Consider the following 27,229-nt stretch of genomic DNA (forward strand, 5'->3'; position numbering starts at 1 on the left):
TAAAGACAAATTGGTAAACACCACAGGAAAGGAGGAAGGATGGAACTTGCTTGGCATTATTATTATTTCCTGTCTTGGAGCTGGTCTGCCTCTGCCTTCACTTAGTGGTATTTGTTGTAGTTCTGCATTGAACTAATTGCTTCCAGCCCTGGGGGCTGTCATGGAAATGTAGGCAGTGCTAATGCCTTGACTGTTAATTAACATGAGAGCAAAGTGGTTGAGGAAGAGAATAAAATGTCAAACAGTGGAAAAAAACGAATATGAAAAATGCTGGATTCTGGTGCGTGAGAAGGGCAGGAGCAGGCTGGCACTGCTGCCAGAGGAGAGGGGCTTCTCCGCGGAGCTCGGACTGTCCTTGCCCCCCGCAGCCATGTGTCAGCCTCCACCAGCCTGCTCTGCACAGCACGGGTGACATTCTGAGGGTACTGCACAACTCTTGGTCTCTGTGACGTGTTAAAAAATTAAGCAATGAGTACATGCAGATATGATGCGTATAACGTGGAAGGGGTTATGAAAGTGTTTCACGAAACTTGACTTTTTCTGCATGATTTTTTCTTCTATAATATTCCATAGGAAAACAAAATCCCTTGGTCAGTTAACCTGAAATAGTCTTGATTAATTTCCCTTTCACTGCAGTGTCCCAGTAATTGGGAAAACTTGAAATGGGACATGAGAGAAGTAACCCCATGGCATGCTGATGCCAAAAGGTAGTAAAAAGAATGTGAGATCCCAAAATATGTTTTATCTAACCTGATACCCACTGAGAGAGCCAGAGACTAGTGTCTGATGAACTGAAAACCTTTTGTCCTGGCCAACATAAAATTAAGTTCAGGAATGGTTGATACATTGATTTCTCAGTTCTAATTTGGAATGAAAAAAGTGTCAAAATGACAGGACTTCCTACAACACAAAAATATGAAGACAATATTTTGGTCATTTCTTCAAAAGATTGGTGTTTTCTTTTTTTCTGAGCAGTAATTCACACATTTTAATTCAAACATTCTGATAGAAAAGTGTTTATATAGATATTAATTCTAAGAAGAGACTTCCTACTACAGACCACCGCTCAGAGTCCCTTTATTGTATAGTTTGCCTAGCAAAGCATTTCATCATGCAGAAGGGAGAAATGCCTAAATATACTTTCTGATGAAAAGAGAGAAAAATAAGATTCAGAGGCTGAACAAGATGTCAACACTATAGGGGAAAAGAAGTCATCAAAAAGCTGCTGAAGAAGAATCACAGACAATACAGTTGAAATGATCTGTGATGAACTTCTACGTAGTTTTCTCATTAGTGCACTGAAAAAACTTTACAAAGGGAGGCTGATATCAGTGTTTCAGGCAAGGAAAGTAAAGTGGAGGATGGTGAGTGACTCTCTTTGTCTCACTGTGTGAGCCAAGAGCAGAGCCCAGGCTTGTCAGGCACAACTGAATGTACCTTTTACAAGACTGGGTCCTCTTCTTCTGTGACATGACATGAAGCCTAGAGTGGCTTTTCTCTCTGGATCCTGACACAAGACATGAGTCAGAATGATGAAAAACAATGATCCATCATATGGACTTCTTTTGTAAATCAAGCTATGCATTGCATTAATATTTCTGCAAACCTGTTTGGCAATGCATTGTGAAGCCTTGACATATGCCTAAGAGATAAGACACACAAGCTGTGGACTCCATGTTCCTTGTCCTGAAGTACTATCCACAGTGATATATTGTGAGCTGCTGAGTTACCTGTGGGATCACTGGGTTCTAAATGCCAAAACACCAGCATATCCCACCACTTCCAGCCATTGTCAAGGGAAGAAGGATTTAATGAATCTGAGAACTGGATGCAATAATACTGTGAATTTAGGGACAGGAGGGACCACTGTGATGTTAGTTGACCTAATTGTTAATTGACACAATTTCACTCAGTATCAGCAATGCATAAAAGTACTGCTCTTGCTCCATAGGTGATCACCATCAGGCCACTAACTTGCAGCTGAATGGAAGGGCATCTTTGGGAATAAGGCTGCTTAGCACTGTGTTCAAAGATGCTGTGCTGATCTGTTTCCAGAACTTAACGAATTTTCAGTTTTTTGAAATCTTAATTCTCAGTCTTGTTTAAACTGTGGTTTCTTCTTACCAACCTCCAGATGCAGGTGAGCCTGTGAAATACACTCTCATTTCTATGCTCTGTAATACAGTATAAGGTGCTTAGCCCAGAACTACATCATGTGAAACATTGCTGTAATTTCTAAAAAATTATATTTATGTGTATCTGCCTATTTTCTCTTTTGGCCATTTATGTAGAATTATGCTGAAAGTGCCTTCCTGAAAGGTACTAACCATTTTTTTTGTATGTATGTCAACAGATCAGCTCCTGCCTCACACTTTCCCTTGAGGACCTCATAGAGAGCGGCTGCAACAGCCAGGCTGAGTGTTGGGGCAGTTCTAGACATCTGCTTTGTAAGCAGGGAATTGAAGATGCTTCACTTTGCATAACCTTTGCCTTATGGTCAGAAATGCTTTTTTTTTTTTTTTTTTGGAAGCCAGACATGGTTGTTCTTCCATGGCACTGTTCATATTTAAACCTCCCACTTAGGAATATATTTGGGTTTATTTTAGTGAGCATATTGTTAACAGAAGTTGCTCAGTAACAGCTAACTTTCACGTCCAGCTATGCTTTCTTTATTTCTCAATGCCCTGGGATTTCACATGATGTGTATTTTCATGGGATAAGTATCAATGTGATTTTCTATATCCCTAGTGTATCTCAGCTCACTATCACATTTACCCAACCCTATTACCTCATTTCATGTCTAACTTTCTAAATTCCTTAGCTTGTTTAGACTTCCCTCAACACTGGCCTTCTTTCTATTTAAGAACATTTGCACCCTGGCTTGAACAACAAGATATACCAGACAAAACATCCTTCAAAACCCAGACTTTGGATGAGCTCCAAGGATTGGATGTGCTGTGACAAGGAGGAAGATGAGGAAGAGGGGGTCCCAGAACCACATGTCCCAATTTCCAGAGGGATGTGCCGGGGGGAGGATCTGGGGGGGATAAATCTGGGATTGGATGGGATCATACCTTAAATTGTGGAACTCCCTGGACATGCTCACGCGTCTCTGTACCCCCGTGGTGGAATGCCTTCTATTAAAACTGCTCTATTATCCTATTTCCATAAAAGAGTATGGCGTAATAAACACTTGAAGAAAAGTACCAAGATCAGTGTTTACAGAGCCATACTCTCTTATATGGTTCCGAATCATGGGTCATCTACCACCACCACCTGCGTCTCCTAGAACGCTTCCATCAACTCTGCCTCCATACAATCCTAAACATCCACTGGTGAGATTATGTGACCAATACATCTGTTCTAGAGCAAGCAGCAGTCACAAGTATTGAGGCCATGTTGCTGAGAACACAGCTGCGCTGGGCAGGGCACGTCTCCAGGATGAAGGACCACCGCCTCCCTAAGATCCTGCTTTATGGTGAACTTGCCACCGGCTGCTGCAAGAGAGGAGCCCCGAAGAGAAGATACAAGGACTCCCTGAAACAACATCTCAGCCTTGGCCGTATTGATCAACATAACTGGTCTACTCTGGCCTCCAATTGGGAGGCCTGGAGACACACCATCTATAACGCTGCTGTTTCCTTCGAGAACTCCCACAGGATCACTCTCGAGGAGAAAAGACAACGCAGAAAAAAACGTGTCTTGCAGAATATACCACCTAAGGAGTCTTTCTGCTGTGCCTTTTGCAATTGGACATGTCTATCTTGTATTGGCCTTTTTAGCCACCAGCGTGCCTGTAATAAATGTGAATAGAGCCTTTCCCAAATCTTCGTTCACAAGCCCAGCCATGATTATCCTATCTCTATAATAATTGCCTGGTAAGTCTATTTTCTGTCTCCCTCATGATTCTTTCAGGCAACAGTTTTTGGTTTTCATTCATTTTGTAAGAATGTCTCTTGCCTTCTACTCAGAAGATGTATCCATTTGTGTATCACCATATTCTCACTCCCAGAACATGGAAGAATTCTCCTGCTATTTAGAAGCCAACTCAAATGTAATGGCTCTTATACCTCCATGCTAATATCTATCTGCTAGATCAGCTTATAATGTACCCACTGTAAAAAGCAAGCTGAATTCTCTGCCCTAGAATCAGACTGTCACTAATTGGTTTTGTATTTGTTTGCTATGATTACATTTGCCTCATTTCCAGTATCTGTTTTGAAACACAATATTAGTTCATTTATTTCCCGTGTCACAAACCAATCTCACGGTGAACATTGCTTTGCAAGTGTATTGACATAGTATTTCTCATGAGAGCTTTGTCCTGCTGTTATCTTTGTGCTATTTTTTTTAATGGTAGAAGTGTCACCCTTTTATAAAGTAAGTTGCTTTGATTGCAAATAGAAGAATTTGCCCCTTGTACTGAATATATTTGCATTTTATTGTGACTGTTGTCCTCTTGTTTATGGCTTCTGGACCTAGCTGTGTGTTCACCTTGGGCTCTGTCTTTGTTTCTCCTTAGGTGCACATCTGCACTGCTGCTGTCTGATGTCTCGGGAATCACATCATAGCTTCCTTCTGTAATGTTTCAAGTCAAGTCCCTTTCTGACAGTGCCTTGCTGATTTGTAATGCCCAAAGTACTCTCAGTTCTAGTTAGTCCATGTGGTAACATAGCTCAAACTTTGTGTGTCCTTTACTATCAGGCTCAGCCACAGCCTTGCTTGCTTTGGCTCCCCAAGGGCTGTGTACTGGGGAAACTGTGGGAGTGCAGGGACATAAATGGGATTTTTAAAAATTAATATGAGGAGCCTCACTGCCTCTTCCGATGCTTAAGTAACTTTTGAAATCTGTCCTCTGACATTAGTTTGTCTCATTTAAATGTTTTTGAGAATGTAGTTATTGCACACACAAGGATTTTAATCTGTGAAGTTTCTCTCCTGTGCCTCTCACAAGCTTTGAAAGCTCACAGTCATCTTCTCAGCAGCTCTGCCACCTGCAGCCTTGCACTGAGCAGTTCAGAGCATCCTGTTGTTCCCTTTTTATCTGAAGGTTGACCTTATTCCAGAGTAGCAGAGAGAAGAAGTGACACACAACGAGATCGTTGGACACTTCCCTCAAGCACCATCCATGTTGCTCCGTTCAATTTTTAGCACTTGGTCTCAGGGAAACCTTATCCTTCAAGACTACAAGGGATCATCTTTATTATGTGTAATGCTCTTCACACACAGCCATGGGATTTCAATAAAGAGTTTCTGCATCTGCTCTGTGTCTTTCTTTGCAGTAGAAAATATCTAGACAGATACTCACTTTTGATTTAAAGCTTTCTGCTGAATCGAATGTTGCTGTGTTTCTAGGTATATGTTTCCAGTGGCTAATTATTTTCACCTAAAGATTTACACATGGTGTCTTGCCTGAGGACACGGCAATGCTTCCAGAGGAAACTTATGACACTGAGGTCAAGAACAAGGCACTGGCAGAGGTGACGGATCCTTTTGCTCTAGGGATGACACTGGTCCTTGGCCCTTTCACTCTGATCATTGTTTTTGTTGAGCGGGGGAAAATTCTTCTAGTGTCCCAACACACTCCGTTTGAAGGTGTAATGGTTTGGTCTAGGCCTCTTCCCGGCAACCAGGTCAAAACTAAGGAAGTATCATATCCCAGTATTCCATTCTATTTCTTATGTAAGTAGACATATAAGTAGGAGGGGAGAGAAGGTTGAGCTCTTCTTCTCTTCTGGTGTACTTGGAGAAAGCAGCCCTTCCTGTGGCTCCTCCAGCCGTGGGGGTGTGGGCCTGTGGTTTGTCGAGAGGCTGCTGCCTTCTTTCCGAGTTCAAGAGGGAGATGCAGTGACTGAGAGGTTTCTGTTTTTCTCAAGGAAAGTACTGAGATTTTGTTTTGCTAGTTCTTTATTGACTGTGTGGTTTTGTTTTTTTTTTCTTTTTCTTCTTTTTGTGGGTGTTTGGGGTTCTCTTTTTATGAGTATATAGTATTGTAACTGTATATAAATGTAATATATGTAAAAATATATATATATATTGCATTAGTTCTGTTATTTTGGTTCTCTTGGGGTTTTTTTCTTCCCCTTGGTTTGAGGGGGGGAAGTTTTTGCTGTGATGTTGGGGACTTGGCAGGGAGCCAGCTCCAAACTGCCACAGGAGGTCTTCCCTGGAAGCAGGAATCCATGCCACCCCCTCAGAAGGTACCTTGATCCCTCCATGGATTTGACCAAAGCCAGTGTTCTCCCCCTCTGGAGATTACAACCATGGGCAGAAGCTCCATGTTTTTCCTTTCATCACTTTCAGCAGCTGCTCCAATAGATTTTGCTCAAGGGGAATATAAAGCAGCTGAGGAGAAAAAGTCTCCAAGTCCATGTAGACAAAGAGCATGTTCTTCCTTAACCTTACAACATACAATTTTTAAAACTGAACTTTTTTAAGCTCTCATCAATACACTTTTTAAAAAAATTTAGTTATTCTTGACAACATTTCATGTAGCCTTTTGAAAGCACTGAACCCAAGATTCAGCTAAGCATAAATGGTGGTGATCTACCAAGTGAATTTGGGCTGCCAGAAGGTGTAAGGAGCTCTGTACAACTCTCCTGTGCTCACCAGACTTTCTCAGGAACACATCCAATGTTTTGGGCATATTTTTCCATTTCCAAGTTATTGATAAAGATATGGAATAGCACTAGCCTAGGCACTATTCATCTGGGAGGCCATGAACCGTGTGTACCTCAAGCTGTAGAGAGGAGATGGTGGCTTTTGAGGATCTGGATGGTCAGGATTATGTTTCAATTAACAAGTGAGACAGTGACAGAGCATCTACATGTGCACATCTCTTTCTATGCTGGGAAAGTTGCTGTGCCCATCTCAGAAGTGTGCTTCTGCCAGGGTGGAGAGCAGAAACTGTTGCAGGACATGCATGCTCCAAAGTTGGAAAGTTCAAAAAAGAAAAATGGGCTGAGTGCTCCCATTCTTCTTCAACTTGTAGAGCAAAATGTGCAGGTGACAGTGAAAGTGTTCCATAGTAGAGACTGGCCTGGGTAGTCCTTGCTGTAAAATACAGTATGGGATTGTCCAGTCAGTCTCAGCTGAGTGTCCAGTGAGACCCAGGATGGCTGCTGGCTCTGACACTGCCTACAACTCTCTGCTTCTGCCTAGGGCTTTCTGATACCAGCACTCACCTGGCCCGTCCTTCTAGACTTCAGCATGAAGTGACAAAATCACCATATGACACATATTGTCAGGTGGGATTTGGGATGGAGGCTGCTTCAGCACCACATGAATGAGTGAGCCTCCCATGTCAGAGCATGTTTCTTAGTTTAGATGTAACAGGCTACAGTTCCTCCAGATGTTTATCCCTGAGCCTCTGTGCTCACTAGAAAGCCATTTGCTTTACTGCTGGTTCTTCGATGCCCTCCTGTGACTTTCTGCGGGTGACTGACGGCACCACAGGGGCACCAGTGGGTAAGGAGGAGTTGTGTCATGAAGGGAAATATTTACACAGCATGAGCAGACAAGCAACATAAATTGCTTTAGAAACATCACTGCTGGTGCTAAGCTACAGAGCTTGGCCCACATGTCATGCTTGTATCACAGACGTATTGCCCAAATGATTTTGGAATCAAGGTCTTTGAATGTGTCTCACCTCAATCAATGCACATTAGGGACTAAAAATTCACTCATGTTATTACTAAATTCTGTTAATTTTAGTAATGGGTCTTAGTACCGAGGTCCCACTTGCAAGCCACTGAAGCAAGAGGTGATGATTTTCTTTTCAAAGTGAAAGGATGTGGTAGGCCTCCTAAATAAACCTCCTCAATCACTACTAGAAGTGGGACCATGACAGTGGTCAGATGTTCACCATTACATTGGTTTATGATAACAACAGTCTCTGCCTGTTGTTATCTTGCTGCACTTTCAGACAGGTTAATAGCAAACCTACAGAGCAAGCCTTGGAGAGAAAGAAATGACATTTTATTATTGTTATTAATTATTTTCATTATGATAGCTTCTAGCAGTGGAGGCACAGAATGGGTCCCTGCTGGGGAAAGCGCTCTGCAGGCACAGTGGAAAGGCAATCCCTGCTCCAAGCAGAGTAAACATTAAGCAAAAAGATTATGAGAGCAGAGACTAGGTCTCAGTGTCATAAAGCTCTTATTTCTTTCTGCAAGAGTGAAAACATGAAAATCAAAGATTATTGCCTGACAGATGTTTCCATAAAGCAAGCAATAAAACAAGCAGGGAGAAAAGCAGTCTTGCATGAAGACAATAATTTCCCTTTGGATGCTCAACTGCTGCTTCACTGGGAAGTTTTCCATGTCCTGCTCCATCCCCCTGAATAGTACCATTCTTTGTGAGCAATTTCTTGAAGCCAATGAGGGAAAGCCATGAGACAAGAAAACCTTTGGAGTGAGAAATCTCCACAACACACCTCTTCAACCCTGTGCATTCTCTGCAACCTCCTCTGCCTCTTGTGGGGAAACTGCTCACAAGGGACTATTTCAATACTCAACAAAAATAACTTCCCCATGTTCTCTGCAAAGCCATGTGTCAAAACTACTCCAGGTATTTTATTAATGGCACAGTGCCATGTGCAGTGTAATGTTGGGTCCAAAACAAGCTCTTAGCCTCTCCATACCAGCATCAACACTTATATAAGGGTGAGTAATGCCCTAAACAGCTAAAGCTCTCTGGTGCTATTTTCTGCTCAATACCAGTACATGTGAGCTAGGGTCTGGTTTTGGAGTTGAAACTGCTTATTTCATCCCCCAGCATTTCTGTGGCCAGTAGGGAAAAGGTAGTAATGCAAATTTCTCTTTTGTGGTATAAACTGAGGAAAGCTTCATTTAGTAATGCCCATGTATTATTGAAACATTTATCACTTTGGTCTTTCTCAGAACTGGTTCTCATCAATTTATGATGTGCCTTACATTTTGCCACCTACATTTTCTTACTTTTGGTAAATCTTTTAAATGCAACCTGAAAAGTTAAAATACCAATCGCAAGCTACTTTACATGTCCCTGGGTGTTCAAATGACTCTGCTGATCAGGATTGGGAAAATCATATCTGAAAACCCCAGTCCCTCTCTTCTGATGGTACTGATCCCAATTCCATCACCCTCCCTCTCCACCAGGACACCCAGCCACAGATCAGGCACTGAAATAAGACCTGAGGGATGTGGAAGGAAAACAGTTTTGGGTATCTCCCTCTGTCTCCTCTGACCACCTTGGCAGCCAGGCAGTAGACAGCACTGTCTGGGGCACATGAGGTTTGGAGCCAGCCAGCATCTGACTGCACGGCTGTGGTGAACGACTGCAGCAGTGGGACCTCCTGCCTGGATAGGGGGTTGACATGTTTAGCAAGTGCTGCGAGCTGCTCCTCTGGCTCTGATATCAGAGTCTGGATGGTCTGAAAAAGCCTGACTGGACCCTGGCCAGAAGAAGCCCCTCAGCCACCCTCCTTCACCCTCTGTGGTTAACCAGCTGCTTCCAGATACCATGAGGGCAGTGAACACCTAGAAAGTCAGTGAGGAAGGATGGTGTTTCTCCCTGCCCCTCAATGAACACTGATATGGGGCAATGGAGCCCTCTTCCAGTGCTGGCATGGGGACAGCTGGGGTGTGGCATGCTTCTCATGTCCATCACCCCAACGGGTCTCACTCTGCACCAAATTCCAGATTTGAAGATTTAAGAGCTGCTACCCCCCATCAGGAAGGAGTTGTTTCTTTACAATGTATGTTTTATTTATAGATTAACATTAGCATTTGCAAGAGGAATGACTTGGGCTCTGAATTATCACTTCCTATTAACCTGAAATTATTGAGTGTCTGAAATTCATGAGGAAAACTAGTGAGCAAAAGGTACAAGAAAAATGTTCCTCTCCTTCCTTGAAACACAGAGAATAAACAACCTCCTCCCTTTGGAGAGCTGTGCACAGAAATGTCAAACAAAAATGTCGGCAACTGTCTTTTAAACAAGCATTATCCATTTTCCACCTCGTATATGTACAGCTCTTAATATATATTGCATAACATGTACATTATCAGATTCCTATTTGCCATTAATAAATTATTTATATTGCACAAAAGGGCAGATCCTGCAGTGCTCTGTTGTGCTTTACTGCCCTTTGTCCTATGAAAGTGTTTCCCTCCAGCAACAACACACCAGCCTTGGGGTTTTATTTGAACAGGCTCTGAGAGATCTGAGCAAAAAAATAAGTACCCTTTCAGCTACACAGTGCTGGGCATGGGGATGAGAGAGGCTGAATGGCTCCTTTGCCCCACTGCTGTGGGGCCAGCCCCATTCCCATCCTCAACAGTGGAGTTCCGTAGTGGCTTGCAGGTTGCTTGGGCCATAGGGCAAGGCTCATCATGCCAAGTTTAGACACTTACAATTTAGACATCTTCTTAATCTGACTGCCAAGGCCCCTCCTTCATCCTACCTGGGTGCCAGCTGCCCCACACAGAGATGGCTGAACAGTTAATGAACAGACGGGCTGAGCTGCTCTCCCATCTTTCTCAGTGATAACAGGGAGAACTCCACTGACTAGCTCATGAGATAATGTTTAACTTCTTTTTAGGTGTATAATTGATCCAGCATGAAGCTTAGGCTGTGAGGAGGATGGCAGTCCTCATACCTCCAGGGTAGACCCTGCAACCTGTAATTTCACAGAAGGTCCCTTGCTGCTCTTGAGCCCAGATACTGGGGCAAGGCAAAGGAAAGAAGCTTACTCTCATCTTTTAAACGCTACATCTGAAATGCAATATTTTTAGTGCCTCATTTTCAAGCATTCTTCCTCTTCATTCAGCCAAATCAGGAATAATCACTTGCGTTTATATAGCAACTTTTAGGCAGAAGTCTAAAGTGCTTTACAGATCCAAGATGGCTCTTTACATTGCTTTTTATTTAATCCTCCTTATGCTCTGGATAGGGACAAGCTGGTATCAATCAATTCTTTCTGCGCTTATGAACTTTCATGATCTCTGACTGACAACTTTAATAATCATCTTTATGAAGCCTAGGCAGCATCCAGAACAGCACCTAAATGGTCCCCAGGAGCTGTAATTAAAATTAAGCCGCCCATGGGTTGCTTTGATTACAACAGGGCAGGCCAGCTTAACCTTCAATTTATGCTGACTTGAAAGATGGCTCATACAGAGAACCTGTTTGCCAGACATAGATTTGAATTAATTATGCTGATTCTCTGGTTTTATTTTACTATTTGATTAGGCTTACAAATGAAATCACGGTCCCATCCTTCACAGGGGCTTTGGTGTGAATGCCAAATCCCAGCAGCCCACTGTGGGGTACCTGTGGGCTTTCTATCTGTTCTCCAGCACAAGAGATGTGTTTGGGCATCTGTGGGAGGTGGTGGCCAGTCATGCACCCACTGCTGAGCTATTGCTGGCAGCAAACACAAAGCTCCTAATTTGATCTCAGAACTGATGGACTGCAAATGTGTACTCAGCATGAACAACCCTGGCAAAGCCCAGCTCAGCCTGATCCACTCATTCCTCCTGCTTCTTACAAACCGAGCAGGTTTTCAGACATTCCTTGTCTTTCAGCTGCGTAGAATAGACTGTTAATTAGCAGCTACAGTATCTGAAAAAATAATCAGAAAATATGATTTCTTAGGTAAGGTTATTTTCTAACTTCTGTGTACCACAATACAGCTTCACATAGGGTATTTTGCATAAGTTAAACCAGGTGTCTCACATGTTGTGTAGCTTGAAAAGCCAGACCTGAAACGTGGTGGATGCGTTTCAGCAAGGCTATAATTTTGTTATAGTCACTTTCCGAAAATGTCAAAACAGAGCTATGAAACCTCCTCATCAACAAATTTACCAAACCCACAGGTATCAGTCGAGCAGCATGTAGCATTGCTTTTTATGAAACTTCTTGAGTTAACTTAATAATTGTATTTTTCTTTCATTTTCTGCGGAGGTCAATAACTACAACGATCCCAGTGGAGGCAGAAAACTGGAATGCTTTATTGGACTCACAAGTTCATATTTAAAGGGTTTAGGATCTACGTATTCAGCACGGGGTTGTAACTATTACAATTAATTACAAACGGGGGGAAGGGGGTTCAGGGAATGACATAAGGGAAAAACCCGGGTTAACAAACTTGGGGTCTTACACATTCATCAAAGGGGAAACCCTATTTTATCTTGGGGGAATTACAAGGGAAAAAAGGTATTCAGTTTTGCAGAATGCACAGGATCCAGGGAACACAAAGGGAGAGATAAAATACAAAAGGTTTTCTGCACAAGTTTGATGAGATCAGGGTGTGGTCTCTCTGGCTTGGACAGGGCATGTGATATCATGCAAGGAGTCTTTTCACATTCTGCTGGAGAAGGCAGGAAGAATTCACAGGGATGAGGTCAAAGAAAAAGGGGGTTTCCCAGCTTCTGTAGCGCATGACTTTTTGCAAAGACCACTCAAATATCTCTCTGCAGATATTATTTTGGAATCCAACAATTTTCTTTTCTAAAAGCCTGTATCATCACCAACTTAACTACAGTCTCCCTTATACAGTATTGCTTTCCCACAGCTTGACAAAGTACATGGAGTTAGGGGATTTCTTCAAATGCCTGGTTGTCCTCTGTGCCATGGTTTAGCCCCAGCTGACAATTCAGTCCCATGCTGCTACTCACTCACTCCTCCACAGTGGCATGGAGGAGAGAATCAGAAGGGTAGAAGTGAGAAAACTTGTGGGTTGAGATAAAGACAGTTCAATGGGTAAAGGAAAGCTGAACACACAAACAAGGAATTAATTCACCACTTCCCATGGACAGGAAGACATTCAGTCATTTCCAGGAAAGTGGGGCTCCATCATGCATAGCAGTGACCTGGAAAGACAAACACCATCATTCTGACTGCTGTCCTCCTCTTCCTTCTTCCTCCAGCTTTATATGCCAAGCATGATACCATATGATCTGGAATATCCCCTGGGTCAGTTGGGGTCAGCTGTCCTGGCTGTGTTCCCTCCTTGTGCACCCCCAGCCTCCTCACTGGTGGGGTAAGGGGCAGAAAAGGCCTTGACTGTGTAAATTCAGCAGTGGCTAAAACATCCCTGAATTGTCAGCACTGTTTCCAGCACAATATACCAGCTATTGTGAAAAAATTAGCTATACTCCAGCCAAAGCAACCACACTGACAAAATATTATCCTTTTACAGCAGCAAAGACATTCCATGTACTTTTTCTGCACCTGTGGTAGACCTAGACTGTGTTTTTCATAGGCATCTTTTAATGCAGTACAGATAAAATAAAGCTACTATGCTCTTTTATCGATAAGCACGGAACAAAATAGGCTTGAAGTCTCTTGCTGCTTCTCATTAGTTCATGAACAGATGTGTGGGTTGAGATCAGAAAATACTAGACTGGAGTGACTGCCAGTGCCCAAGACCATGTGTATGTTGTTCCTATCACTGTTGATCCCTGGGATACCGCTGTTCCCAGCTGCCTAACTCTGGCTTGCCAGGGACTGGCTTGCCAGGGCAAAGCAGGTACTTTGCACCTCTTTGTGAGGCAGTATTCAGGTGTCCTGACTTGAGGAACCAGAGGAGAAATTCTCATCTCTCCTTGCATCTGCAAAGTGGCAGCTGTCAGAAATAGATCCCTCTTGAGGGTAAGGGCATCCTGTGAGCATCCCACAGCACCAGCCCAAGGTCTGCAGTACTCTTGTAGAGGATAGGAAGTATTGGCCAGGTCCCAGCTTATGCTTTGCATGCAATTTTTAAAGTTTCCCCTTAAACTAAAGGCTTTTTAAAACAGTGCTCTTGCAAGTTGAGGTGGTTGATCTGATAATTCCTGCTGCTCTCCTGCTGAACTGAGGATGTCCTTATAGAAAATTACTTCCCATCTTTTGTAAGGTTTTTGGTCCAGCACCCAAGCAACTTCTTCAAACACAGCCTTAAAATGTCTTCTGCAAAGACAGCAGATTGTTGAGTGCTTTGGTACGAAGGCTTTGGAGAGTTTAAGCCTAAAATTCCTCTCTCCTGTCAACTTCAGGCACTCAACTCTTGCAGTGAGAGCCACAGGGCTGCAGTTGGAGTACATCTTACTCTGAAAAGAGAATCAGGACTTTGCCAGGTATTTGGATTATCCTGTACTGTGTTCCCAATATTTTAGGAAGGGTTTATATATGGGGCCTGAGCTTTATTTCTTCATTTCCACAAAGTATTAAACTGTCAGTCTTCATATTGCTGGTGAAATCCTATTAAAAAGTTTCAAATTATCATTACAAATTGAATCTTCTCCCATGTGTCTCATGTACTGTGAATTAAAGCCAGAAGGATTGGTATAGTAATTAGTCCTTGAAATAATTTTATCTGCAGTGCTTTGATGCCTTTTAATATTTGGTGAGTTAATGACAGAGCTCTTCCTAGCAGCTTTTCTGTGTCTGCATTTTTGTGATGCCATTTGAAATGGGAATTGGTTTAACTGGGAATGGCCTGGGTGCAGTCATCTGCAGTAGGTGAGGAATGCCTTTGGATGATGACTATGAAGATAAGAAAAGGAGAAGGGCCAGGCTTTGCCTTGCTTTCAGAGACCCTTGCAACCTTCCAAGCCTGCCTTCCCTATGCCCTTCAACAGCAAGGGAGAAGCCCAGAGTTTGCCTTTGCCTTACGTCTACATGACCTCCAAAGATGTTTCACAGTGACTGGGTACAATCCTGCATCTTCTGGGACCATGTTACCTGCATATGTCACCTTTCTGCTAAGTTCTGACCTATGGCAGCCTGGACCATGTCTCATTTCCAGGGCAGCTTCTCAAAAACATCCCCTTCAGTGCTGACTTGACCTGTAGAAATCTCAGCCACAAAATCAGGCCTAGTCAATGAACAACAAATTTCAAAGAAAGGCTTAAACAAGCAAGGCTGTGAAGGGAGGAGGAGAAGGAAGAACCACAGCTACACAAATTTTGGAAGCATGAATTATCCCCAGTGACAAACCTATCATTAGTAGCTAGCTGCTAGTGTTTCTGGAGGTAGGCAGACTCTAACCCCTCTTGTGGGGGTTCTGCTTTAAGCCCAGTCTTGTGATGGCTCAGGGAGGGTGGGAAACTGGTTTAGAAGCTTCACAGGCATGATGGTTGGAAAGCCCTTCTGGAGGCATCCAGGCCATCCTTGAGGACAAGTGGGACAAAGCACAGTCAGGCCCATCAATCTTCCATCTACCTGAATCTTGAAGATCTCCATAGATGGGACTTCCACAGCCCCCATGGGCAGCCTCTCCATCACTGATCTGATGAAGAGTGCAGCCTTACCATGGGTGACATGCCAGGCAGCAAGGCTTGGTGTGTCCTCTCCCACCAGCACCACTTCTGCCACTGCCATGGGGGATTTTGCTCCTCTGCTTTGAATACAGAGAGTTGGGTTTGATTGCTAAAGCTGTTCTGCACTGCTGCTGAGAGGCAGTGCTCTTGGAGGCTCAGCTCTTGGAGATGGTACAGGGATACTGCCTTTTTTCCCCCTGGATGTCAGGAGAAGGTAAGGCTGCAGTTGTTACCATTAAGGATGTGAATATATCTTTGCACAGGTAGGTTAAGTTTTAGTTTATCTCTTGCTGTGTCAGTGAAATGTTAGGAAGATAAAGTGCATTATGAAGCACCACATAGAGCCTAGGTAGATGGGAGAGGTCAGTTAATAGTTCAAGTCCACTCGAAATCTTTTAAGTTTCATTTTATAATTCAAATTAATATGGTCATTTTCATGGCTGCTTGTATTATGCTATTGCTTTCTTCCTAAAGTTCTTTCAGCATCATCAGTGTGCAGTTGATAGGCTGCTGTTAACTGCTAAGGGACAGATTATTATGTGTAATGGCCCTTAGACAAAGAAAGCGGGAGAACCAAACCAAACGGAATTAAGTCAATTGGCTTCAAGAAACAGATTTCGGTACCCAAAGAAAGATAATAAATAATAGTTCATGAAAAAACACTTCAAAACGCTAAATAGTTCAGGAGAATTGTCAGTTCCTTGTGCCAAATGATGTTATGATACAATTCTACCAGCATGTAGTCACACGGCAAATTGTAGCAGGAGAACGATGTGGATTATTTCAGCTCTTCAGTAAACTCATACAAAAAATAAGTACAGAGAAAATGGGCATGAGGTCAAAGTGAGCAAGGACGAATATCAAAGGACAGCATGTGCTGGAAGGGAGAAAATCAAATTCAAGAGAAAAAGAAATAAAGATTAGCAAACCCCACAATCTGTGGAGTCATTACTGGAAAGAGAAATATCAGAGGACACATTGGTTCACTACTCACTGCAGAAGAAAAGCTAATGGCAAGCAGTACCGAGGAGACAGAATGCTTTTTTTGAGAGTTTTCACAAGAGGCTCCAGTAGTGATCAAACAGCTAATGTAACAAAGGGGAAATGATACAAATTCAGGCTAAAAGGAAAGAACAGGAAAGATGTTAGAAAGTACAGCAATACATAAAATATTTTCAAATTATTGGAGCCTGATGGAATTTGAAAGTTGGATACTCTCCAAGGATACTTCGAGAACTGCATATACAATTTCAGAGTAGAAGTGAGGAACCAAGAAACTCCATAAAAGAAAATTGTATCTCTCACTAAGAAAAGACAGAAGAAGGCTCTAGTAAAATGCACATCATTTGACTTATTTCTGAGTCCCAGAAGAAGCACTGAAACAAACAAACATCCTATTTTTAAATGCTTCATATATATCAAATATACAAGTAATAGCCCCTGTAAATTCGTCATACACTAATTGTGTGTATTGATGTGTTTGATACCATCTTACATGGGGTTTTCAGTAGCGAGCTAGAGGGATAACACCTAGAAAATGCTGAGAGTGAGCACAGTCCTTCTGGTCAAAGGGAAGGAATTTGAAAGGGCCAGTGGAACTTGACAAATCAACAAATGGTTACAGGACTGGTGCCACAGGCAGGGGTTTGGCTACTTAGACAGTGGTCCAACTTGGAGAAACTTGGACTACTGGGAGCTGATGGTGCCTGAAGGGCAGTACAAAGGAATTCCAGCCACTCCAGCCAGTGAGTTGCCTTAATTTGGGGCCCAACTTAACTGTCTCTTTGCAAATCCACCCACCAAGGGGGATGAACAAACAGAGTTAGAGGCGGATGCCTGCAGGGTTGTGATCTTATTGGCATCGTGGAAATGTCATGGAATGGCTCCCGTGGTTGGAGTGTTGTAATGGAAGCATACAGGCTCCTTAGGAAGAACAGGTAAGAGAGATGAGGGGAGGGTGTTACCCTCTATGTCAATGACCATCTGTCTGGGCAGATAGGGATGTTCTCACACTTAGAAGTCCTGATCTTCATGGGGGACTTCAACCACCCCGATATCTGTAGGAAGGACAACACAGCAATGCATATCCAGAAGGTTCCTGGATCTCTTCTCCTTCTCCAAATTATAGAGTAGCCAACAAGGAGAGCTGCTATGCTGGACCTTGTTCTAGCCAACAGAGAGGCTGGTGGAGCATATGAAGCTCAAGGGCAGCCTGGGCTGTAGTGACCATGAAGTGGAAGAGTTTGAGATCCTTGGGGCAGTGAAGAGGGTGCACAGCAAGCTCAATACCCTGGACTTCAGCAGAGTAGATTTGGCCTATTCAGGAATCTGTTTGGTAGAGTGTCAGGGGATAAAGCCCTGGAGGGAAGAGGGATACAGGAAAGATGGTTAATATTCAAGAATTTACTCCAGACACCTCTCCTGCCATGTGGAGTGGGTATTACCAAGATATCAGCAAGTGCTTGTGGCAGCTCTTTGATTTCTTCCACTGCTGATGTGGAAGCAACTTCAAAGGGCCCAGGCCAGTTCCCTGTTTGTACTCCCTCAGCACCTGCATCCACGGGTCCAATGTGGATGTAGGTGAGACTGAGACAAAAGCTGTTGCAGGGCATATAGGAATTAATTCAGGTAATTGTCAAACACCGTCAATAAAATGATGGAGATAAAAATGGTTTACATGCATCCTGCATAACAGGTCTTAACAATTTGGCCTTTTCTTCCTGGTTCATTTTTAAGAGACATACAAGGAATTTTAATCCTAGCTAGAGTACTGAACAGTGTCCTTCAATTGATTTTAATTATCATAAACACTGTCAACATTTTCCAAGTTTCAGTACTCAGATGCAGTGAGCAAAGCCTGCTCCAGAACAAATCAGAAAATCAGACTGAACAATGTGAAAATTAATTCATGATTGCTGTCAAGGAACTTGCATATAATAAAGGAGGAAGAAAGTGTTTCTTGTAAACCTAATATTAAAACATTGTTCCTTTCTGTTCTTCTGCAAAGAACATTTTAATGGGACTCTGGAGGTGAAAAATGCATTAAAAACAATTATCTCTGTAATTGCTATCTTGCTACTCTTGACCTCAGAACACACAATCTTGCACTCACTGTTCAGGAATTATTCCTGCAGATGCCTATGTAAATGGGGTCAAATATGTGAGACATTTAAGATTAGCGGATAATAGGAAAGTAGAGTGATCAGAGGCTACAGGTACGTTTTTACTTGTAGAGGAATTGTGCAGAGGTTGAGCTCCCAGCATTTCTCACCCCATCACCCTAAGCACTCACACAATCACTGTGTCTCTGGCACTGAACAGCCGATATTGAGGCTATCTGATTGCAGCTGTACTCTGAACTGCTTCCAAACACTGCATTATTTACAACTGCAATTGAGCACACACAAGCAACTGAGGCTGGTTCCCACCTACTGGTACCTGGCACTCAGCCCCAAAAAACCTGACAATGGTCTTTGTGTTAGATGATGAACCTCGCCACAGATTTGCTGTGCAAGCTGCCAATTTCCAATGGGAGATATATTAAAACAACAAAGACAAAAGCTTAATCCCACCCTTTGAAATATGACTAGGTTAATATTTGTGGCAATTGGTTACTGAATTAGGATTCAGGATTCATTCTTCAAACTGTGCTGTTGGAGAAGGTCTCCCCAGTACTCTCATGGAAATCATCCAGTTGAGTTAAATGAAAGCTGGTAGCAGGACTTCTTGGAAACCTAACCTTTTTCTGCTTTTGCACTGAAAAGTAGGGAAGTATCATCGCATTTCTTTTATTTCAGTTCTTCTGGCAGGATGGCTCTCAATGATGCTCAGCCACCTCAGCACTGATGACTGCATCCCTGTTGCCTTGCCAGCTGCAGCAAGGTGAGGGAGAGCCAATGCTTGTGCAACTGCTCTGTGCACCCTGAACGTGTAAGGGCAGATATGGCTCTGGTTCTGCCCACTCAGCTGGAGCTGTCACAGCATCACTGACACACCTGACACAAGTGTCATGGGGCTGGAGGTAGCTGAGGACAGTTCAGTACCACATGGCTGTTGGAAGGATGCAAATGCTCAGATGCTCTGACCTAGAAGTTGCCATGAGCTATCCCCATCACAGCTGCTATTTTTAATCATTTTAACCATTGCAAAGAATTCAACAAGAGGGGCTAAGGTACTCATTAGCTGTCCCTGCTCTATGGTGCTCAGCTGGAGAATCTGATGATGAAAAGCCTTTTTTTTCCCATTATAAAAATGGGTGTCAGGCACCGAGCTGCCATAAGCGGTCCAGGGAATCTCTTCCCACACCTTTTGCATAAGACAAATAGTGTTTCTAGATCTTTTTGACTGCAAGGCAACTCTGAAAAATATACCACTCTCCCCCTTAATTTGCAGAGACCCACAAGCACCAGCTTGCGGCATATCCACCAGCCTGGGACAGTGTCTACCACATTTACCTGAATGGAACACTAAATGTCATGTCTGGCCACGTCACAAGGAGCTGACCTGAGAAGGCTGGAGAGGGTGCCCTGGTTCTTTCTTGAAGGTAAGAGTATTAAGCTATACCTAATGTGCTGGGACAGACAGGACTGAATGCCCTGGAGAGAATTAAAGCCCATCACAAACAGGGAATCAGGGACCATACAGGGAAAGAGGGACTCTTGGACTCTACTTTTGACTTAAACTGAGAGGAGATGACTGAAAACAGCATGTGAGTCAGGGTTTATCTATAGGTATGACAGCTACCTGCAAGTAGCTCTATACTAGTAAGTGTGTCAGCTTGACATGATGCAGTTACAGCAATCTCCTCTTCCATGTAGACAAGAGAAACTGCAAAGGAAATGATCTGCCTCTACAAGATAAACTTGTAAGAATCTCTTTACAGGAATTGAGTGTAGACTCTTTAGAGGAAAACTCCTGCTGACTCCTCCTCAGAAGGAGAAATGACCTGACCTCCCAGCAATGCCTGTGCTGCCTCCAGCTGAACCTCTAGCTCCCAGGCAGAAGAGAATTAGATGGCCAAAGTTACAATTCGTGGGTCATGTTGGCAGTGAAGCTGCTCTTGGATGGTGTCAACCGAGTTTGCCAGAGATACGAAATGCGTATTTGAGATCAGTGGGTACTAGCAGGTTTATTGGGTTGGTCTCACTCCTGAGAGCTTTAAGGATATATTATTTTATTTCTGGTTGCACTTGCAATGCCTCTTGCTTCCAGAAATGGTTTTTCTTTCTCTCTGCCTGGCAGTGTATTAGTCAGAATCCTTTTCAGAGACTCCTTTATACATTGAAATTGGTTTTAGAAGCAGGCACCTTGCCAGTTATTTTTCTCCCATTTTCTTGGGAAAGGATCAGACATTCATTGTCCTTGTATTTGTAACCATGGCAAAATATCTTACCTTATCTTTTCTGGTGCTTATGTAGTAACACTGCTGTTTTCTCCTGGAAGTATGTCAAGTTGCTTCCCCGTGCTTTTAAGTCTATTAACATTTTCATAGGTACTTTTCCTACAGATATATTGGAGTTGAACTACACAATCTTCTCAGCAGATTTTGGGCATTGTGTTTTGTAATGACATAAGTTCTGTGCTTACATGATCAAGGCTGGAGATCAGTGATTTTTCTTGGTGGATATAAAAGAGAAAGGAGGAATAATATTCTCCTGCCCAAGAAATGTGAATACCTCCAAGCAACGCTAAATCCCTGGGGCCTATCTGCTGCAGAGAAACACACTGTATTTTCTCCAGAGATGTGCCAATCAAAAAGGAGAACTTTTTGGTACTGAAAAATAACAGCAAAGTATAGAAAAATAGGAAAGTATAGGTATGTGGAAATTATGTGAAAGAATAAAGTATTGTATGAGGAAAACAAAGACTGTAAGAAGAAGTGTAAGTGTTCTTGATATATTATCAGGCAATGAGGACTAAAAGAAAATATATTGGAGGAGTATTGCAAACTACTGCCTCCTGTATTAAACAATTATCTTCTATTAAGATCTTCAACACAGCAAATTTTCTTACTTAAGCCTGTGACCCCACTCAATTTCAATTGATTAAACACAACTAAATCAGTTTAGGACATCTTTAAAGATGACCTGAAAGAGAAAGAAGCAATACCAGTTCTGCTTCATTACCAAGTAAGCACCCGTTTCTTAACATCACACAGGAGGGTATAATGCTTCCTGTTGGCTTTTTATTTTTGATTTTTCTTTGTTCTTTGGGAATTTCTAATTGATTTTCACAGGGCATTTTTGTACTTTTAGGTGTGTACATTTATAATCAGATCATACAAGTAATTTCTCTGCGAGACTGGAGAGCAAATGTGTTGGTAATACAAAGAAAGTGACATTTGAACAACTGAGAGAGGCAGAAGCTTTTGGTTAAACTATTTTAAAAGGTTTGACTTTGTTTTCAGGGTTTACTACCTCCAGCTTCCCACAGTGCTGTTTGTATCAGCAACAGTGTGGCCAGCAGGACAAGCACAGGGATCATTCACCTGTGCTCAGCACTGGTGAGAATGCACCTCGAATCCTGTGCTCTGTTTTGGGCCCCTCACTACAAGAAAGACGTTGAGGTGCTGAAGCATGTCTGGAGAAGGGCAATGGAGCTGATGAAGGGACTGAAGCACAAGTCTGACTAGGAGCAGCTGAGGCATCTGGGGGTGCTTAGCCTGGAGACAAGGGGGCTCAGGGGAGACCTTACCACTCTCTACAACTAGCCAGGTGGGTGTTGGTGTCTTCTCTCGGGTAACAAGTAATAGGACAAGAGGAAATGGTCCTAAGTTGTGCCACGGGAGTTTTAGATAGAACATTAGGAAAAATATCTTCACTGAAAGGATTATCAAGTGCTGGAACAGGCTGCCCAAGGAAGTGGTAGAGTCACCATACCTGGAGATACTTAAGAGAGATATCGATGTGGCCCTTAGGGACATGGTTTAGATATGGGCTTGTCAGTTCTGGGTTAGTGGTTGAACTTGATCTTAAAGGTCTTTTCCAACTTAAACAATTCTATGATTCTATTGTATTGCTGCCTGCAGGTAGAGGTAGAGCCCAGTGAGCTGGACTATGAAAAGATCCAGCATTGCAGGCAAGCACGGCATCTCACTTTGTCCTGGGCCCTTCACCCTGCAACATAGCCCACATCCTCATGCACCTGCAGGGAAGGTTCAAGCCTCTTACATTATTGGGATGGCTGGTTTAAGATTCACTCTTTTTAACTAAAATTGAGGATGAAAGAGAATGACGTGAGCTGTCTTGGTAGGGATGAAAGACCCAGAGCTGTCAGAGGGCAACCATAGTCTACATGTGTAAATACTCACATCTGAACTGGTCTTCCTTTATAGTCACCAGAGAGAAACAGGCACAGCCTGTGTGAACACTCCATTCTAATGAAGCTGCCTGAAATAGTCCAGCTGAGTCACACCCTATAAGAGTCCATTTCTCACTCTTCACTAGAAAGGGAGCTCTGGGTGATGGACTCATCTATAGATATTTGCACCACAGACATCTAACATTAAGGCAGATGAATCCTTTGATTCCTCTGTAGCTGGCTTCAGTTCCAACACCTCCTGCCTCTATGTGTATTTTTTCCTGTCTTCAGAAGTATTGTATGACTTATAAGCTTCTTTGGGAAAGAACAAATAAAAGTGATCAAAAATGAACCATGCCCTCTTGATACAGCAAATAGATTTGGATGAAATGAGATGAGATAAAAACCTGTCAGTATTTAAAGCCCTTGTAAATGGATAATTTTGGCACAGTTGTGCTAGTCTACAGCCTGTCTGCTGCTGTCGAGTTCAGAAGTGGCCTCTTTCTCCTTTTACTAGCAGACATTGATTTCTACCATGGTACAGACATGCAAATTTCTTTGCCAGAGAAATTGATCTTTGGAGGTGTGCAGGGTCCAGAAAACCTATTGACTGCCCTGAAAATTGAGGCCACTCAAGTCGTAGCCAAAACAGGCTCCCAGAAGCAGGGTTCAGAGCTCTCCCAGCAGTTTTCCTTTCCCTGGATGTTTGAGTCTAATGAACATTCAAGCTGGTGTTAATGATCTTCAAAAAGTGTTCATGCTCTGAATATCCCAGCCAACAACAACTCTTTAAAGAGGTAGGCAGTGACCCAATACAACAGAACATCCTATTCATACAAGCACTTTCTTATGTTTAATTTCCTTCCACAGTGAGTTGGCTTTCACGTTTGTCCAGAAGGACATTAGTTTTGGTGATTCTCCATCAGCTCTGAGCTCTTTTCTCCTTGGATGTTGGACTGTTGGTACAACCAGTTTGACATGATGGGACCAAAAGCTGAGAGAGAGAACAAAATATATGGTATGTGATCCAAGGTCTTTAGAAAACAACTTCACAGTTATTTTACTAAGAAGTGGTCTGTGGTCCTTGGTCCATTACAATCAGAAGAAAATTTTGTAGGGCTTTGGGATCCCAGAGGAGAAATTAAAACAGATTCAATCAGTAAAGGACAGCTTAAGAGTTGAAGGAAAAGGCATGTTGTCCATGGCTAACCACAAGCATGAAAACTGTGTTCACAGTTGACTGGTGGCACAAAGGTAGGACAGGAATAGATCATTTAGCACAACTCGTGGAACCTGGAAAAATCCAGATTTAAGCAAAAAAAAAAAAAAAAGTCCAAGGTTAATAGAGTCTTTAAACTAAAAGATCCCCATCCTTGGTGCCAATGGCAGACAGTGGGGCCCAGTTGTAACTGAGTGTTTTAGGTCACTCAAAGAATTACCAGCAAAGATATTGGCAAAAGCAGGTTTAATATAAAAGGGAAAGCGCAACAAAGTGTGTTGGCAAGGTTCACTCTACTACTTACTAGATGGCTAAAGCAGACAGAGAAAAATCAGACTAAAAAAAATCAATCAGTCTAAAACTAAAATCAATCTGAAGTGATCTACATGGTGGCTGAGGATGAGAAAAGGGTAAGGATGGGAAAGGGTAAAGATGAAAAGGAAGGAGGGAGAACCTCCTGCTGAGTCACAAAGTTCAGAGTGGACCTCCTTGCCAAACTTTGCCATGGACTTGACCAGTGGTTTAGGTATAAAGGTTTTAACAACACTTAAACTTCATTACATTTTATTGATAGCCTAACTTAAACAATTTAACAAAAGATTCTATGGAATTTACTATAAGTACAACGGTAACTCACTTATAGGCCTAACTTACTTATGAATCTAACATACTTAACAATCTAAGAGAGCAACATTCACAGTACATTTGCTACAGCATATTCACACTTACATGCACACAGACCTGAAGGAGTTTATACAAGGTGAAAAATCCCCTGTGAAAAACCCCTCTTGCATTCAGTGAAATACACATGGATGCCTTGCCTCTTCTCAATGGGCAACGGGTAGAGCCTCAAGGAGTGGGGGTATCAGCCCCTGCTCAATAATCACTTTTCAACAACAGTCCTCCAAGTATGGCAAACTTGAGAATTCGCTGGCTCTGAGAAGTGTCCCACTCAGGGGGACATAGCTGGTTACACACCACTGCAGTCCAGGAGAGCTCAAAGGGTCTCACTTAGGACCACTATTTATAGAGTTGCAAGAGACCTGGCTTTAGACACAGTAATTTTCCATCCTGGCTGCAATTTGGGTTGGTAACTCTCTTTGAAAGGTCAATAACAAAACTGTTGTTCCATTTGGGTTGTTATTCAGACTAGAAAAATTACTTCCTAAGGCTGTTTGTGAAAACCGGGAGCCTGTTTGACAGATCTAGTTTCTGGGAGAAGACAGGGCTTCTGACAAGCTCAAGACCAGCTTAGCCCAGGTGCCGAGGCCTAAGGAGCATTTCTGAGGTCGTAGTGTGGCTCGAGTGTGGGGGGTGGTTGTGCCACCACAGGCCAGAAGGACCATTTTCTTCTCCTGCATGAATGGCCATGTGCTTTGGTGAGTGGGCAAAGCAGGCATCACCCTGCTGGGGATAGCGGGGCTCACAGGCTGCAGGCAAAGTCTTGGTAGCACTTTGGGAGCAGTGAGCGGCAAAGATTTATTGCCTAGCCTATAAGGCCTATTTTCTGTTATCAGTTTTAATTTGGACAGGGCTTGCATTGTGCTCTTTCACTGTATCATCCTGTCCTTTGGGGAGAAGGTTCACAGAAGCACCTGATTTATCTTCCCTCTAGCACTTATTGCTTTGTGCTTACTGCTGCATCCCCTTCTGTGTCTTAACTAAAGCCTAATGCATCCAACCTTCTTGGTCCCTTCACACAGCAGTCCCAAGATGCTGCTAATGAGAACAAATTATATTTTGGCATTAAACTTTTTGAGATCCAGGGGGACGCCTAAGGTACAAGAATCTAGAAGACATGTACTATCAATTTGTGCAATGACATTAAAATGGGACTCTAGTGACTGGAAGCTGATCCTGGATAAATTTAACCTAGCAGGAAAACAAGGACTTTCAACATCATAATTCATCAGTTAATTGGCTGGGTTGGGATGATGAAATATACTGTGTATATTAAAGATCAGATGTCCCCTTTTGGAGGAGTGAAATGCTTGAATTTCTTTTCTGGTCTTTAAATCTATGTGGGAATTCTCTTATACTGGCTTCCCCCCCCCCCCCCCCCGGTTTGCATACTTTGGAAATTATTTCTTCTAGTGGAAATACCAATTATCACATGGAAGTCCACAGGGAAGTACTATGGTGTAGGCCATGCTAAGGGGAACACCAGACAGTTGGTATCTCTCTCACAGACTTGTAGGACAAGTTTTGAGTCTATGCTATTCTCTGTATCCTTCCTGCTGTTCTGTTTGCATTTTAACCTCTGAGTATCCTGGGTAAGATTCCTACTTCATGTCCTGTGTAAGCTAGAGCTGATACGTTGCATTTCAGCAACAGCAAGGGCTCTAGGGAGTGTGTGATGTCTACAGACACATGGATCAGGTAGCTGCTTTTGAAGGTCCATCTTCATGTCCAGATGCTAAAACACATGTGACCCTCCTACCCTGTGTGCTGCCAAACCTCAGTGCTGCTGATCCAGGAGCCACCCAACACCTTGGGCATAGAGACGGATAGGATCCCTTGATTGCAGTGGGTTTGTGCCTCACCTACTCAGAGGATGTGTGTTTGTTGACATCCCTGGATATCAACATCTGGTATTTGATGTGCTCATGTTGGAAAAGCAGGGAGGTGAAGCAGTGGGGTCTGGTACCACACTCTACCACATCCCCCACATATATCAGAGCAGCAGTATTGTCCTTTTCCAGACTAGGGAAAGTATCTGCTCCCAAATACTCTTCTGTGCTCTGTTTCTTGGCAGTGTCTCTGGAAGGGAAGATGGTTTGGAGAAGAAATCACATGAACCTGTAGCAGGTCCAGCTGATGGATATTTCTCATGTGCTCCACCAAAGGAATCCTCCTTAAGACGAAGGATTTGCCTCTGCAAGGCAGAAAGTGCCTGAACTCACTGTCAGAGTGAGCTCAACCAGCATTTGGAAAGCTCTGGCCCTGAGCTGAAACCAATATTGAGTGTCAGGATTTCAGAAGGCCATGGCTGTACTTGAGAAGAGTGATGGAGCACCATTTCTTCATGTAAAGATTTTTAATCTGTCTTTTGAAAAATATAGCACACTTCAGCCTGCACCTGTTGAGGATGTCTTAGGCACCATTATAGGAATTTCCCTGACCTGGGTTACATACAGATCAGGAAGTCTCTTCACTATGACAATAATATCTCTTATAGCAACTCCTGGCAGACAATTCTATGGGTGGAAAGAAGACAAGAAAAGGCACCTTCCTTCATCTGGAGGTTTGGCAAAAATCCTCTGGTAGCTACTATTGGTACAGTCATCACTGCAGCTAGGAGCTGGGAAGGCTTCCCACTAATGCACAGACACCGCTCTCCAAGGCAGCCAAGCAGAGCAATGTGTCCTTTCAGTGTCTATTATCACTGGTGGATAAAAGATAACTCCTAAGTCCTTCCTAGTTGTTG

At 43.0% G+C, this 27,229-nt stretch overlaps 1 protein-coding gene across 1 annotated transcript in view; it reads right to left on the minus strand.

Annotated features, from left to right (window-relative positions):
• Positions 1-12,385: 12,385 nt before the first annotated feature.
• CPNE8 (copine 8) overlaps positions 12,386-27,229 on the minus strand; it is a 109,692-nt gene continuing 94,848 nt past the window's right edge. The window contains exon 20 of the mRNA XM_064656274.1: positions 12,386-12,854. Within this exon, the coding sequence (XP_064512344.1) occupies positions 12,813-12,854 (42 nt within the window). The 3' untranslated portion in view covers positions 12,386-12,812. The remainder of the gene's footprint in view (positions 12,855-27,229) is intronic.

Source organism: Pseudopipra pipra, chromosome 5, assembly GCF_036250125.1.
Source record: "Pseudopipra pipra isolate bDixPip1 chromosome 5, bDixPip1.hap1, whole genome shotgun sequence".
Classification (NCBI taxonomy): Eukaryota; Metazoa; Chordata; class Aves; order Passeriformes; family Pipridae; genus Pseudopipra; species Pseudopipra pipra.